Source organism: Rhinopithecus bieti, unplaced genomic scaffold (genome assembly GCF_001698545.2).
Source record: "Rhinopithecus bieti isolate Rb0 unplaced genomic scaffold, ASM169854v2 scaffold_21412, whole genome shotgun sequence".
Taxonomy (NCBI): domain Eukaryota; kingdom Metazoa; phylum Chordata; class Mammalia; order Primates; family Cercopithecidae; genus Rhinopithecus; species Rhinopithecus bieti.
In genome coordinates, this window is record NW_016811643.1 from 2,179,095 (window position 1) to 2,195,156 (window position 16,062).

Genomic DNA, 16,062 nt, shown 5'->3' on the forward strand with positions numbered 1-16,062 from the left:
CTGGGGCGGTGGCTCAAGCCTGTAATCACAGCACTTTGGGAGGCCGAGACGGGCAGATCAAGAGGTCAGGAGATCGAGACCATCCTGGCTAACACGGTGAAACCCCGTCTCTACTAAAAAATCTCTACTAAAAAATACAAAAAACTAGCCGGGCGAGGTGGCGGGCGCCTGTAGTCCCAGCTACTTGGGAGGCTGAGGCAGGAGAATGGCGTGAACCCGGGAGGCGGAGCTTGCAGTGAGCTGAGATCCGGCCACTGCACTCCAGCCTGGGCGGCAGAGCGAGACTCCATCTCAAAAAAAAGCTATTTAAATTAAAAAGTAAGTTAATTTCGGCCAGGCGCAGTGGCTCATGCCTGTAATCCCAGCACTTTGGGAGGCCGAGGTGGGCGGATCACAAGGTCAGGAGATGGAGACCATCCTGGCTAACATGGTGAAATCCTGTCTCTATTAAAAATACAAAAAAATTAGCTGGGCATGGTGGCGGGCGCCTATAGTCCCAGCTACTCAAGAGGCTGAGGCAGGAGAATGGCGTAAATCCAGGAGGTGGAGCTTGCAGTGAGCCCAGATCGAGCCACTGCACTCCAGCCTGGGCGACAGAGCAAAACTCCATCTCAAGGAAAAAAAAAAAAGTAAGTTGATTTCCTTAAGTTCAAAATAAATAATAAAGTGGTAAGTGGACACTTCCAAAGTTTGGAAGGGGTATTCAAATGAATGAAGTATGAAAAACACCTCAGGCTGGGCGCGGTGGCTTACAACTGTAATCCTAGCACATTGGGAGGCCAAGGTGGGTGGATCACGAGGTCAGGAATTCGAGACCAGCCTGGCCAACATGGTGAAACCCCATCTCTGCTCAAGATACAAAAAAAAAAATTAGCTGGGCGTGGTGGTGTGCACCTGTAATCCCAGCTACTTGGGAAGCTGAGGCAGAAGAATCGCTTGAACCCAGGAGGTGGAGGCTGCAGTGAGCTGAGATCACGCCACTGCACTCCAGCTTGGGCAACAGTGCGAGATTCCTTTTCAAAAAAATAAAAGAAAGAAAAACACTTCAATAGATAAAACTAAATTTACAAAATATAGTAAATTTAGTAAACATAATTATATTAGAAAAAGTAAATAAAGTAGAGGTGATACATGAGCTAAATTCTCATTTACCATAACAGGTTAAATTTACTTAGATTTAATAAACCGAAACACAGCAATACAAGCACATTTAGAGATACTAATTAAATTATATATACTATATATCAGACGAATTAAAAAGAGCTAACAAAGTGGTTTCTTTGAGAGAGGAGGCCTAGGAGCAGGGAAAGCAGAGTAGGCCAGGATCTATTAATAAGCCCTTCTTTATTACACAATTGTTTAATGACATGCATGTATGTAATGCCTTGCTAGGAATAGGATGGTGTAGGATGGAAAATCAGGTCAGCAAGTATTAGCAAAAAATTAAGAAAAGCCTTCTAAAGTGACTGACACTTACCTACTGGGGCCTGGGGGGCTCCAAAGCCCAAAGTGGCTGTTGTAGTATTAAATCCAGGGGCCCCAAAGGCTCCTGTACCAAGAGGCCCTCCAATCTTAGGTTGGTTGTTCCCAAACAAAGATGCCTGTCCAGCACCAAGAGCTACGGAGACAAGAGGAAAGAAAAAAGCACCACAGAAGATTCTTTCAGTGTTGTGCCAGAGGTCAGTTACTTAAAAATATAATACATTTGGAAACTTCATAATGACCACTCATTTCAACAAAGGGGTGAATATGGTTAAGTGCTACTTCAGGTCAAGCACTGGGTCAGTACGTCATACACATCATAGGTAAAATACTTAAATCTCTCTGTGCTTCAGTTTCCTCAACTATAACATGAAGTAACATATAGCTTAGACATTTATCCTAAAATTAAAATGAATAAACATTCATAAAGCATTTAGAAGAGATCAGGTACATACTATATGCTCATCAAAATTAGCTGGTATGTCTGATGTAGAAACTATTATTCCCATTTAACAGAGGAGAAAACTTAGGGTTTAGTAATTATAGCACAATGCCACAATGTTATAAATGATAGAAATGGGGTTCAAACCTAGGTGTACTTGACAACCAGGCCTCTTAACTGCCTGCCACTCTATAGCAGAACAGATTTCCAAAGAATTTTTAAAAATTATTCTTAAAATTCAATACTTGCAAATCAAAATACTCAACACAATCATGTCATCTTTCTTACATACTGAACTACAGAAAACTAAATCCAACATATTGTCTTTCACTAATACAACGTAACACTTTCAATTATACCATCTCATGAAAACTGCTTTATCTAGACAAACTTGTTTTACAAAAAGCTCAACGTCTCCTGGTTAGGTTACTAAACAGACTCAAATTTCAGCACGAACCAGAGTGGTTGGACTAAGAACTCATTTTCACCAGAGGGAAACCCATTGCAGAAACTTGTATTGCTAAATTTTGCTTAGGGAATCCTTGTTGTCAGCGGTGATTTTAGAAGTGTAAAATAGGGGAGAATATGGTGAATACAAGTTACTGGCATTAAAAAAAAAAATCCACTCAATTTCCCAACATGTTTCCCCAAAATTATTGGCAATTTATAAGATTTAAAGTTCCTTTAAAAAAAAAGAGAGAAAGAGAGACAGGATCTCATTATGTCACCCAGGCTGAGTCCTGGGCGCCAGTAATCCTCCCACCTTAGCCTCCAGAGTAGCTGGGACTACAGGCATGCATCACTAGGCATGGCTTCTGAAGTTGTTTTTAACATATCAACTGCATCTTGAAACAAGTATCATTTACCAGGAAAATCACTTTAAAGATATAATACTTGCAGGTCAAAAATATTTTATGGGAACTGCTTTGAGATCACAATCAAAAAAGAACAGGAAGTTTATACCAAGACAATCCACACAATATAAATTAGTAAGGATGACTACTGAACAAATTACTCTGACTGTCCAACCTCATTAAAAATAAGACAACAGGGCCGGGCGCAGTGCCTCACACCTGTAATCCCACACTTTGGGAGGCCGAGGCGGGTGGATCACCTGAAGTCAGGAGTTCAAGACCAGCCTGACCAACATGGAGAAACCTCGTCTCTACTAAAAATACAAAAATTAGCTGGGTGTGGCAGCGCATGCCTGTAATCCCAACTACTTGGGAGGCTGAGGCAGGAGAATCACTTGAACCCAGGAGGCGGAGGTTGTGGTGAGCCGAGATCACACCATTGCCCTCCAGCCTGGGCAAAAAGAGTGAAACTCAGTCTCAAAAATAAAAAAAAAAAGACAACATTGCAGCAATAACAATATTTTAACCTTAAAAAGGACAGCTTTGGGACAAAGAATAAGACTTCTTTTAAAGTTCTAAACCATTAGTAATTAACGTAAGCTCCAAGAAATACTAAAATTGTATTACTTCATCAAAGGAAATAGTTTACAGCACCAATTACAGAATTTTTTATTTTCTGGTAGTCTAATACCTCCTTGCCTCCAAACAAAAACTTAGGTGAAACTCAAATATATAAAATAGATGAAAAATTCTACTCTAAATGTGTATTGCCCTCACCTTTACAGCATCCCTGGATGATGACCCATGAATCAGTCTAAAATCACTGTACTATATTTCAATAATCCACAGAAGAATAAAAAAAATTATCCACTGTACTGTATTTCAATAATCCACAGAAGAAAAAAAAAATCCTGGCCTGTGGGCCAGGCGCGGTGGCTCACGCCTGTAAATCCTAGCACTTTGGGAAGCCAAGGAGGGCAGATCACCTAAGGTCAGGAGTTCGAGACCAGCTTGACAAACATGGAGAAACCCTGTCTCTACTAAAAATACAAAATTAGCTGGGCGTGGCGGCACATGCCTGTAATCCCAGCTACTCGGGAAGGCTGAAGCAGGAGAATCGCTTGAACCCAGGAGGCAGAGGTTGCAGGGAGCCGAGATCACGCCATTGCACTCCAGCCTGGGCAATAAGAGCAAAACTCCATCTCAAAAAAAAAAAAAAAACAAAAAAAACACAAGGCACTGTGAGGTTTGGGTTGTCTGTAAAGGAATTATCATAAAATGACTACTGACTATTGCAATTTATCAATGGAAAACAGGTATTTTATCCAGATTTGCCTTGTTTTATGCACAAATGGCTTTTTGTTTAATGAAAGAACTAATGGTCCAGAATATGAGAGACATTCTGAGTGCGATGTTGTGTGATATAATAAAGTTTTGGTAATTTGTCAAGATAGGAAAAATGTGCTATATTTATGATTAACTGTAGCAGTTATAAAGAAGCTATATGGGGGGCAAAATGGTAATAGCGGCCTTAGAAACTCCATAGAAAATCAAGAAAAAATTGAAAATGGTTATTTTCCTTTTGAGACATTCCAAAATTGTTAGAATTTATTAAATTGATCTAAGGCATCTATTAGCATCAGAAAGATTTTTCTATGTGTCTCTTAGTATTACAATCAACCTTACTATATGTAGCCATTACTTCAAGGAAAACCTGTAGAACGAAGGTTTATTATTAAGTAACCAAGGCAATGGTGTGCAATTGATAGTGCTAATGATAGTCAATATCACTATAAAACAAGAAATGATTATGTCCATGAGTTAATGGATGTTTCTTAGTCTGAACACATAGTGCAGGAGAAAATCACATGCCAAGGGACAGTATAAAACGTTTTATACTAAGATTGGTTTCTTAAATCTAAGCATACAAAAAAATCTTATGTATCTGTACATTTAACATTTGTATATCAACTAATCATTAAGTACCCAAATGCCCATGTTACAGGAGGCTTGAGTTTGAATCTCCATCACTGAAAATAAGAAGCTGCAGAGAAACACCCATTTAGCTAATGCCTCCCAAAAATAGAGCCGAAAGCTACAGCGCTAGTCTACCTGTTAAACAATGAAATGCAGAGTTCAGGAATGTGGGTGTTTGTTAAACCATGAAATGCAGAGTTCAGGAATGTGGGTGTTTATATGCAAGTCTCAGGAAATGTTCCTCTCAAAGCCAAGGGCCTGCTTCAGCAGATGTGATAATTAGGGAATTGCAACAGTGTGTGTGCCTGGTGACTCACAATTCTCATTTCCCTACATGATACACTGCTGCTAAGGTTGTGGGTGTAAAATTCTTAATTGATTGTATTCATCTTTTAGTTTATAGGAGAGGCATGTATAAGGAATATACAACAGCAACACAAATGCAGTTTGTTGTGAGAGAGAACTGTTGGAGGAAAACAGAGTATATTAAAATAAAATATTAGGATATTACATTATTGTGGAATAAGAGACAAAAGCATCAGAAAAGGAGTTACAGAGTCTTGGAATATGGGGGAAGACATTGCTAATCAAAACCTACAAGATTCAGGAGTCAAAGAGAAAGTAATTCTGATCACATAAAAATAAAACTTGTGGCTGGGTGCAGTGGCTCATGACTGTAATCCCAGTACTTTGGGAGGCTGAAGCAGGGGTATCACGAGGTCAAGAGTTCCAGACTAGCATGGCCAAAATGGTGAAACTCCATTTCTACTAAAAATACAAAAATTAGGCTGAGGCAGAAGAATTGCTTGAACCCAGGAGGCAGAGGTTGCAGTGAGCCAAGATCACGCCACTGCACTCCAGCCTAGGCAGCAGACCAAGAGTCCATCTTGGAAAAAAATAAAATAAAACTTGCGGTGGGCAGGGGGGTTGGGATAGCATTAGGAGATATACCTAATGTAAATGATGACTTAATGGGTGCAGCACACCAACATGGCACATGTATACATATATAAGAAACCTGCACGTTGTGCACATGTAACCTAGAACATAAAGTATAATAATTAAAAAAAAAAAAAAAAATCACAAAACAACTGTGGCCCAGTGCAGTGGCTCAAACCTCTAATCCCAGCACTCTGGGAGGCTGAGGCAGGCGGATCACCTGAGGTCAGTAGTTCAAGACTAGCCTGGCCAACATGGTGAAATTCTGTCTCTACTAAAATTACAAAAAATATTAAAAAAAAAAGAAAAGCCTTCCTTAATTTGAATTTGAGCAAAAAAGAAAAGAAAAGAAAAGCCTTCCTTAATTTGCCCGTACCAAAGCTATTTTTTCCTACAGGGTTGGAAGAAAACATTTGATTTCAAATGATATATTCTGCATATGTTTAGGGATCACATGGTACAACGAAATAAGAGCTTTTAAGTTTTAATTTCTTGCAAAATTTATGTGGCAGAAGTTGGATAAGTTGAAAAGCTCAAACGAAATTCTTTCTGGGGTATAATGGGGAATTTTCATTAAAAAAAAAAACACCTATTATATAACCAAAAAGAGTTAATATCCACGATACGCAAAGCATCCTTAAAAATAAATTAAGAGGCCAGGCACGGTGGCTCACGCCTGTAATCCCAGCACTTTGGGAGGCTGAGGCTGGTGGATCACTTGAGGCCAGGAGTTCGAGACCAGCCTGACCAACATGGTGAAACCCCGTCTCTAACTAAAAAAATGCAAAATGAGCCGGGTGCAGTGGCGCATGCCTATAATCCCAGCTACTTAGGAGGCTGAGGCAGGAGAATCACTTGAACCTGGGAGGTGGAGGTTGCTGTGAGCTGAGATCACACCACTGTACTCCAGCCTGGGCAACGAGAGAAACTCAGTTTCAAAATAAATAAACAAACAAACAAATAAATAAAATGCAAATTAACAAGAATCTCAAGTTAGTAGTAGGTACAGAAAAAAAGAAACAGTAATCCTATACTTTGAACAGAGAACTGACTCAAATGGCAAATAAAAAAACAAAGATATTCACCTTTGCCAGTAATCAGTGAAGTACAAATTGGAATTCACCAATTTCTATTATCATGTATGCAAAGACAAAAAAGCCCGACAATATGGAAAATACAGAAAAATGGACATTTTATATAATGTGAGCAATACAAACTGGTATTATTTTTGAAAGGCAAATTAGCAAATCCAACCAAAATCTGAAATATGCGTATCTTCCAACACTGCAATTCCAAGTTGATGTAGCAATCCTACAATAAACTAACACGTGGAAAATTATGTAACAAAAAATCTTCACTGAGGGCTTTGCCAACATTATCAAATAACTCAAATGTCCATCAATAGATGAAATGTTAAATAAGTAAAGGTGTACGTATGATGTGTGTAAATTGTATTTAATGGAATACTAAAAAATTTTGGGGGGAATGAGAAAAAAGTCTCATTCCCATCAACCTGTGTGGAGAGCAGTGGAATGATCACTGCTCACTGCAGTCTTGACTTCCAAAGCTCAGGTGATTCTCCCACCTCAGCCTCCCGAGTAGCTCAGACTACAGGCATGAGCCACCAAGCCCAGCTAACTTTTTGCATTTTTAGTACAGACAGGGTCTCCTTATGTTACCCAAGCAATCCGCCCACCTCAGCCTCCCAAAGACCTGGGATTACAAGCATGAGCCACTTCATCCAGCTCTAAATAGGGTTTTTAAAAATGAGATTGATCTGTATGTACTGACCAAAAGAAAAACTGGTATTATGTGAAATGAAAATACAAGTCACAGAACACCATGTAAGACAGTGCTTTCAAACATTTTCGACTACAGCACATGCTATGAAAAACACTGAGATCCAAAACACATAAACATAAACACAATTGAAACAAAGTTTCATAAAATAATATTAACCTTAATATTTCAAATGATTTTTTTTTTTTTTTTTCTGAGGCAGAGTCTCGCTCTGTCACCCGGACTGGAGTGCAGTGGCCGGATCTCAGCTCACTGCAAGCTCCGCCTCCCGGGTTTACGCCATTCTCCTGCCTCAGCCTCCCAAGCAGCTGGGACTACAGGCGCCCGCCACCTCGCCCGGCTAGTTTTGTATTTTAGTAGAGACAGGGTTTCACCGTGTTAGCCAGGATGGTCTCGATCTCCTGACCTCGTGATCTGCCCGTCTCGGCCTCCCAAAGTGCTGGGATTACAGGCTTGAGCCACCGCACCCGGCCGATTTTTTTTTTAAAGACAGAGTCTCATTCTGTTACCCAGGCTGGAGTGCAGTGGTACGATCATAACCCACTGCAGCATCTACCTCCCAGGCTCGAGTGATCCTCCCACAGCACATCTCATTCAGCTGCTTGAGTAGCTAGGACTATAGGCATATGTCACCATGCATATCTATTTTATTTATTTATTTTTTTAATAGCATCTTACTATGTTGCTCAAGATGATGTTAAACTCCTGACCTCAAGCAATCCTGCCTAGGCCTCCCAAAGTGCTGGGATTACAAGCATAACCCATTAGGCCCAGCCTACTGATTTTTAATTCTACTTCATTTTCTTAAAATGCTGATTGCAGGCAACTATATTAATTATAACCAATTAATGCATCTCAGCCTTTGGCTTAAAAGTCACTCATACAGGGTATAGTTTCCATTTAAAAATATAATTCTAGGCTGGGCACGGTGGCTCACACCCGTAATCCCAACACTTTGGGAGGCCAAGGCAGGGGATCACCTGAGGTCGGGAGTTTGAGACCAGCCTGACCAACATGGAGAAACCCCATCTCTACTAAAAATACAAAATTAGCTGGGCATGGAGGCACATGCCTATAATCCCAGCTACTCGGGAGTCTGAGGCAGGAGAATCGCTTGAACCTGGGAGGCGGAGGTTGTGGTGAGCCAAGATCGCACCACTGCACTCCAGCCTGGGGAACAAGAGCGAAACTCCGTCTCAAAAAACAAACAAGAATATAATCCTAACCCCTAAATATAAAAGACATGTATGTATAGACGTGTGTGTGTGTAAACATGTCCGAATAATGCATAGAAAGGGGTCTGACAAGATACATGCCCAACAAACCTAATTACTTCACAGTTGAAAAAGACGGGGCTTTTCATGAAACTTCTGAATTCTTAAAAACTTTTTACCAGGCCAGGGGCGGTGGCTCAAGCCTGTAATTCCAGCACTTTGGGAGGCCGAGGCGGGCGGATCACAAGGTCAGGAGATCGAGACCATCCTGGCTAACAGGGTGAAACCCCGTCTCTACTAAAAAAACACACACAAAAAACTAGCCGGGCAAGGTGGCGGGCGCCTGTAGTCCCAGCTACTCGGGAGGCTGAGGCAGGGGAATGGCGTGAACCCGGGAGGCGGAGCTTGCATTGAGCTGAGATCCGGCCACTGCACTCCAGCCTGGGCCACAGAGCGAGACTCCATCTCAAAAAAAAACAAAAAAAAAAAAACAAAAAAACTTTTTACCAGCACTTACATCTTTTATCTTAAGCAGGGAGCACTGACTCATGCCTGTATGCCCAGCACTTTAAGAGCTCAAGGCAGGAGGATGGCTTCAGCCCAGGGGTTCGAGACCAGACTGGGCAAAACAGGCCAACCTCATCTCTCCAAAATACTAAAAAATTAGCTGAGCACGGTGGCTTGCATCTGTTGTCCCAATTACTAGGGAGGCTGAGGTGGCAGGATGGTTTGAGCCCAGGAGGTAGAGGCTGCAGTGAGCTGTGATCATGCCAATGCACTCCAGCCTGGGCAACAGAGCAAGAACCTGTCTCAAAACAAAACACCTTTAATCTTAAAAAGAAAACTGAAGGCTGGGCGCAGTGGCTTATGCCTGTAATCCCAGCACTTAGGGAGGCTGAAGCGGGAGGATCACGAACTCAGGAGTTCAAGACCAGCCTGGCCAACACAGTGAAACCCTGTCCCTACTAAAAATACAAAAATTAGCTGGGTGTGGTGGCGTGCGACTGTAGTCCCAGCTATTCGGGAGGTGGAGGTTGCAGTGAGCCGAGATTACGCCACTGCACTCCAGCCTGGGGGACAGAGCAAGACTCCATCTGAAAAAAAAAAAAAAAAAGGAAAATTGAAAAAAATAAAAATAAAAACCACAAAAGCAGCTCATAGTACAAAATGAGGTTCCATTAAGAAGGAAATGACAGCCAGGTACAGTGGCTTGCACCTGTAATCCCAGCACTTTGGAGGCCGAGGAGGGAGGACCACCTGAGGTCAGGAGTTCAAGAGCAGCCTGACCAACATAGTGAAACCCCGTCTTTACTAAAAATACAATGATTAGCCAAGCATGGTGGTGTACACCTGTAATCCCAGCTACTAGGAAGGCTGAGGGAGGAGAATTGCTTCAACCTGGGAGGCGGAGGTTGCAGTGAACTGCGATTGCACCACTGCACTCCAGCCTGAACAACAGAGCAAGACTCCGTCTCCAAAACAAAAAACAAAAAACAAAAAACAAAAAAAAGAAGGAAATGACAGATGAATGCTCAGATGATACAAGGGAAAAAAACAGATTAACTGGACAGTGGAAGCAGAGACTATGGAAATGGTTTAACACTAACTGACCACACCTGCAGGCAAATGAACTGAAAAAGTAGGCTGAACTCTGTTTAATTAAACAACCTCGTTTTACTGTACATGCGAAAACATTTATATATCTTATGACCATCATCACCCTCCAACTGTTTAAAAACAACTGGGCAGGTAGAAGGGTGGGTATCTTCAAAGGCACTGAAAAATAGCTGTTAACAGTAGGGATCAGGGAAAAGGGGTGACACTGGTCTATATGACAATCGAACTAAATCAAATTCTCCTTGCAAAGGAGAATTACATCAGCATGTGCTTTTATTGCTCTGCCTTTCTATTAGGGCTTACTTTGATAAACAGTTTAAGGTCTCAAATCCCTGTTACAAAAGTAACATGGGGAAACTGAAAGTTAATGTCCTCATGACAATTCTCATATTAAATACTAAAAATCTCAAATAGACCAGGACTATCAGAGGACACTTTGTAGAAAAGGGAGCATACTGCTTCTAAGACAAATGTGCCAATATTTTAAAGCCTGGTAAAGCATAACTGCTGGGCATGTTTTATAAACCCAACTAGAAAAATGAAAAGGTAGACTTCTTAATTCCAGTAATATAATCAAATAGATCTCTCATGTTCCAGAAACCAGAAAGTCAAGTTGTGTCACTTCCTAGATCTCATGGTAGCAGTTTCTTACCTGTTCCAAATCCTGCACCAAGCCCAGTTCCAAGAGTCCCAGGTGCTGGTTTACTTCCAAAAATACTATTCCCACTGGTATTTGTGCCAAAACCTAGGAAAACAAAAGAATGAGTGGACTGTACTTTTAACATAACTCTCAATTTCCTCTATAAGGGAGTTTAACACAAAGCAGTCTGACTCTAAGTTGTGAACCTTTCAGTTAATATTTAGGACTCCTAACTTGTAGGATAACTTTAAAAAAATTTTCACATATGCTAACACGTCTTCATATTTACTTAATTACATTTCAGCCTTGAAATATCAATTCAGAGGCCAGGCACGGTGGCTCACGCCTATAATCCCACTACTTTGGGAGGCCGAGGCAGAAGGATCACCTGAAGTCAAGAGTTCAAGAGGAGCCTGGCTAACATGGTGAAACCCCGTCTCTACAAAAATACAAAAAAAAACTAGCCAGGCATGATGGTGGGTGCCTGTAATCCCAGCTACTCAGGAGGCTGACGTGGGAAAATCGTTTGAACCCAGGAGAGAGAGGTTGCAGTGAGCCTAGATTGCGCCACTACACTCCAGCCTGGGCGACAGAGCAGGACTTTGTCTCGAAAACAAATAAAAATAAGTAAATAAAATAAAGAAGTATCAATTCAATACAGGATAATATCAATATTCAAGCAAAGTGAATGTGTTTGAGCTTTGGGAACATTGCTTTTGTGAGGCCCAAAGCTTTCAGTGCATGATTCAAGTTTATTTAGAAGAAAAATTCACTCCTCCTAAGTTGTACTAAAAAAATAAAACAATTGGCCAGGCGTGCTGGCTCACAACTGTAACCCCAACACTTTGGGAGGCCAAGGTGGGCAGATCATGAGGTCAGGAGTTCAAGAACAGCCTGGAGAACATGGTGAAACCCCGTCTCTACAAAAAATACAAAATTAGCCAGGCATGGTGGCGCATGCCTATAATCCCATCTACTTGGGAGGCTGAGGCAGGAGAATCACTTGAACCTGGGAGACGGCAGTTGCAGTGAGCCAAGATCGCGCCACTGCACTCCAGCTTGGATAAAGTGAGACTCTATTTTAAAAAAAATGCAATACAATAAAATAAAAATAAAACAATCAACAAAGACACTTTAACTGAACCTAAAAGTCCTTGCTAAGAAAAAAATTACCTACAAAACTCTCTATAGTAGCTTTTATTTTGAACAGATGAACCAGGCCTGGATAGTAAGGTGTAACTGATTACACATGAGAAGTCTCCTTCACTATGAGCCACCATTTAGACAAAATCCTATAATTTCCCTTTAAAATCCACAGGTATCAGCCGGACACAGTGGCTGGCAACTGTAATCCCAGCACTTTGGGAGGCCAAGGTGGGCGGGTCACTGGAGGTTACAAGTTCAAGACCAGTCTGGCCAACATGGAGAAACCCCATCTCTACTAAAAATACACAAATTAGCTGGCATGGTGGTGCACACCCAGAATCCTAACTACTTGGGAGGCTGAAGCAGGAGAATCACTTGAATCCAGGAGGCAGAGGTTGCAGTAAGTCGAGATCACATCATTGCACTCCAGCCTAGGTGACATAGCGAGACACTAGCTCAAAAAAAAAATTAAAAAAATCCATAGGTATCAAACAAAGATCCTATTCTGTACTGCTGCCATTACTTTTCTTTTGTTCACCTATGTTCACAAAGTTTCATTAATCCTTTTGGAACTAAATATCAATGAAACAATTAATGAATATGTCATTAATTTCTCATAAGAGAAAAAAATAACTAGCCAGAAAACCCTGTTTGTAAAACATATGAAGTCATTTAAAAGTCATAAAGTACTGGGCACGATGGCTCACACCTGTAATCCCAACACGTTGGGAGGCAGAGGCAGGTAGATTACTTGAGATCAGGAGTTTAAGACTAGCCTAGCCAACATGTGAAACCTCTTCTTTACTACCACTACCAAAAAAAAAAAAAAAAAGCTGGCTGTGGTGGTGCACCTTGTAATTCCAGCGACTTGGGAGGCTGAGGCAGGAAGATCACTTGAACCAAGGAGACAGAGGGTTGCAGTGAGCTGAGATCACACCACTGCACTCCAGCCTGGGCAACGGAGCAAGACTCCGTCTCCAAAAGAAAAAAAAAATCATAGAGGGAAACCAGTCCAAAAAGATAACAAATACAGTAAAGAGACTATTTTGGAACAGACCAAAAAGTATCACTAATATCGTACTTTGTCGTGTCAGTACTTGGATTATTATCTCAAAGAAAAAAAAATCAAGAAAAAAGCTAAGAATGTAAAAGTTCAAAAACAATTGTATTTCATGTCATTTTAAAATCCACGCAAACAGGTCGGGGACAGTGGCTCACACCTGTAATCCCACCACTTTGGGAGGCCTAGGCGGGTGGATCACAAGGTCAGGAGTTCAAGACCAGCCTGGCCAAGATGGTGAAATCCCGTATCTACCAAAAATACAAAAATTAGCAAGGCGTGGTGGCGGGTGCCTATAATCCCAGTTACTCGGGAGACTAAGGCAGAGAATCGCTTGAACTCGGGAGGTGATGGTTGCAGTGAGCCAAAATCATGCCACTGCACTCCAGCCTGGGTGACAGAGTGAGAATCCATCTCAAAAAAAAATAAATACATAAAATAAAATCCAAACAAGTAACCTGACTTAATTGCTATATATTTGACTCAGACATTCATTGAATCTCCTCTTGAATTGTTCTAATAGCTATGCCACAAATATGGAGTGCTGTCTACTCAAGCATCATCAATTTTCCTTGATGAAAAAATAGAAAATGTACTTGGAGATTTTCTTTTGAATAAAATTTAATCAAAAGGGATCTTACAGCCCCATAAGCAGCAGAAAACAAGATACTCGTGAACTACCTCAAACCCACAGGAGGGAAATAAATCCCAATTTACACTGTTTATACCACACATTTCCTCCGATTCTCACGGACAAGTTTATCAACTTATAAAATTCAATTTTAAAATAACAATTAAAAGACAATTCAAATTCAGCACACAAGTTAGTAAGGCAACTCAGATAAAGATGACACCTTTCACTGTCCTATCACTGAACATGACTGTAAATATATTCACACACCAAAAAAAAAAAAAAAAAAACTCTAAGCAAATCAGAAATCTGCAAACATAGATTAACATCAAATATATCTTAAAAAAAAATTTTATCGGCCGGGCACAGTGGCTCATGCCTGTAATCCCAGCACTTTGTGAGGTCAAGGCAGGCGGATCACCTGAGCTCAGGAGTTTGAGGCCAGCCTGGGTGACATGGTAAATCCTGTCTCTATAAAAATACAAATATTAGCCAGATGTGGTAGCACATGCCTGTAGTCCCAGCTACTCAGGAGGCTGAGGTGGGAGGATCACTTGAGCCCAGGAGGCGGAGGTTGCAGTGAGCTGAGATCACACCAGTACACTCTAGCCTGGGAGACAGAGTGAGAAAAGAGAAGAGAGAAGAGAGGAGAAAGAAGAGAAGGAAAGAAGAGAAAAGAAAGAAACGAAAGAAAGAAAGAAAGGAAAGAAAGGAAAGAAAGGAAAGAAAGGAAAGAAAGGAAAGAAAGGAAAGAAAGAAAGAAAGAAAGAAAGAAAGAAAGAAAGAAAGAAAGAAAGAAAGACGGAGGGAGGGAGGGAGGGAGGGAGAGAAGGAAGGAAGGAAGGAAGGAAGAAAGGAAGGAAGGAAGGTAAATCCAAGCATGGTGGTGGTTCACACCTGTAATCCCAACACTTTGGGAGACTGAGGCGGGCAGATCACCTGAGGTCAGGAGTTCAAGACTAGACTGGCCAACATGGTAAAACCCTGTTTCTACTAAAAATACAAAAATTAGCTGGGTGTGGTGGTGCATGCCTGTAATCCCAGCTACTTGGGAGGCTGAGGCAGAAGAATCGCTTGAACCTAGGAGGCAGAGGTTGCAGTGAGCTGAGATCACGCCACTGCACTCCAGCCTGGGCAACAAGAGCGAAATTCTGTCTCAAAAAAAAAAAAAAGGAAGAAAGAAAAGAAAAAGGAAAAAAGAAAAATAGCATTTAATCTTGAACATGAAGCATGTTACAAAAAAAAAAGAGCTTTTATTAAACACACACATTTTCAAAAGGAGTGGAAATTGGTTCTTGAGGGACTACAATATCACAGATTATGATAGTTTGTGGCCCTCCAAAGAGTCATACAACATAAACAGATACACAGTATATGTGTGGTATGAAAATCTCAGGGGAAGGGAGAAGACGATTAAGACAGGCCGAGCGCGGTGGCTCACACCTGTAATCCCAGCACTTTAGGAGGCCAAGGCGGGTGGATCATGAGGTCAGGAAATCGAGACCATCCTGCCTAACATGGTGAAATCCCATCTCTACTAAAAACACACAAAAAAAATTAGCCAGGCGTGGTGGTGGGCACCTGTAGTCCCAGTTACTCGGGAGGCTGAAGCAGAATGGCGTGAACCCAGGAGGTGGAGCTCGCCTTGAGCCCAGATCGGGCCACTGCACTCCAGCCTGGTCAACAGAGCGAGACTCTGTCTCAAAAATATAAATAAATAAATAAACGAAAGAAAAAACAGTTCCATTACAACAGGTAAAACTTAAAAACAAAAAAATAGTCTACAACGGGTCCATGGGGAAGGGTAAATGATAACAGAAAAGGCTGAGAAACGCTAATTGACCCTTAACCATCTTTTCATTTTAATTTTATAGGTAAGAAATAAGTAGGGATGGGTGCAGTGGCTCACACCTGTAATCCCAGCACTTTGGGAGGCCGAGGAGGGCGGATCGCCTGAGGTTACCAGTTCCAGACCAGCCTCGCCAACGTGGTGAAACCCCATCTCTACTTTAAATACAAAAATTAGCTGGGTGTGGTGGCAGGCGCCTGTAATCCCAGCTACTCGGGAGGCTGAGGCAGGAAAATCACTCAAACACAGGTGGTGGAGGTTGCAGTGAGCCAAGGTTGTGCCATTGTACTACAGCCTGGGAGGGAGGGAGGAAGGGAGGGAGGTAAGAGGGGGAGAGAGGGAGAGGGGGAGTGAGGGAGAGAGCGGGAGAGAGGGAGGAGGACGGAGGGGAGGGGGGGAGAGAGAGAGAGG

At 41.7% G+C, this 16,062-nt stretch overlaps 1 protein-coding gene across 8 annotated transcripts in view; it reads right to left on the reverse strand.

Annotated features, from left to right (window-relative positions):
- The window catches only part of NUP98 (nucleoporin 98 and 96 precursor), a 134,143-nt gene that overhangs the window by 73,495 nt on the left and 44,586 nt on the right, over positions 1–16,062 (reverse strand). For 6 of the 8 annotated variants that reach the window (XM_017894400.1, XM_017894396.1, XM_017894397.1 and 3 more), the window contains exons 11-12: positions 10,978–11,070; positions 1,478–1,618 (exon numbers count right to left, since the gene is read on the reverse strand). In XM_017894400.1, the coding sequence (XP_017749889.1) occupies positions 1,478–1,618; positions 10,978–11,070 (234 nt within the window). The remainder of the gene's footprint in view (positions 1–1,477; positions 1,619–10,977; positions 11,071–16,062) is intronic. The other 2 variants (XM_017894402.1, XM_017894401.1) reach the window with 1 other exon arrangement.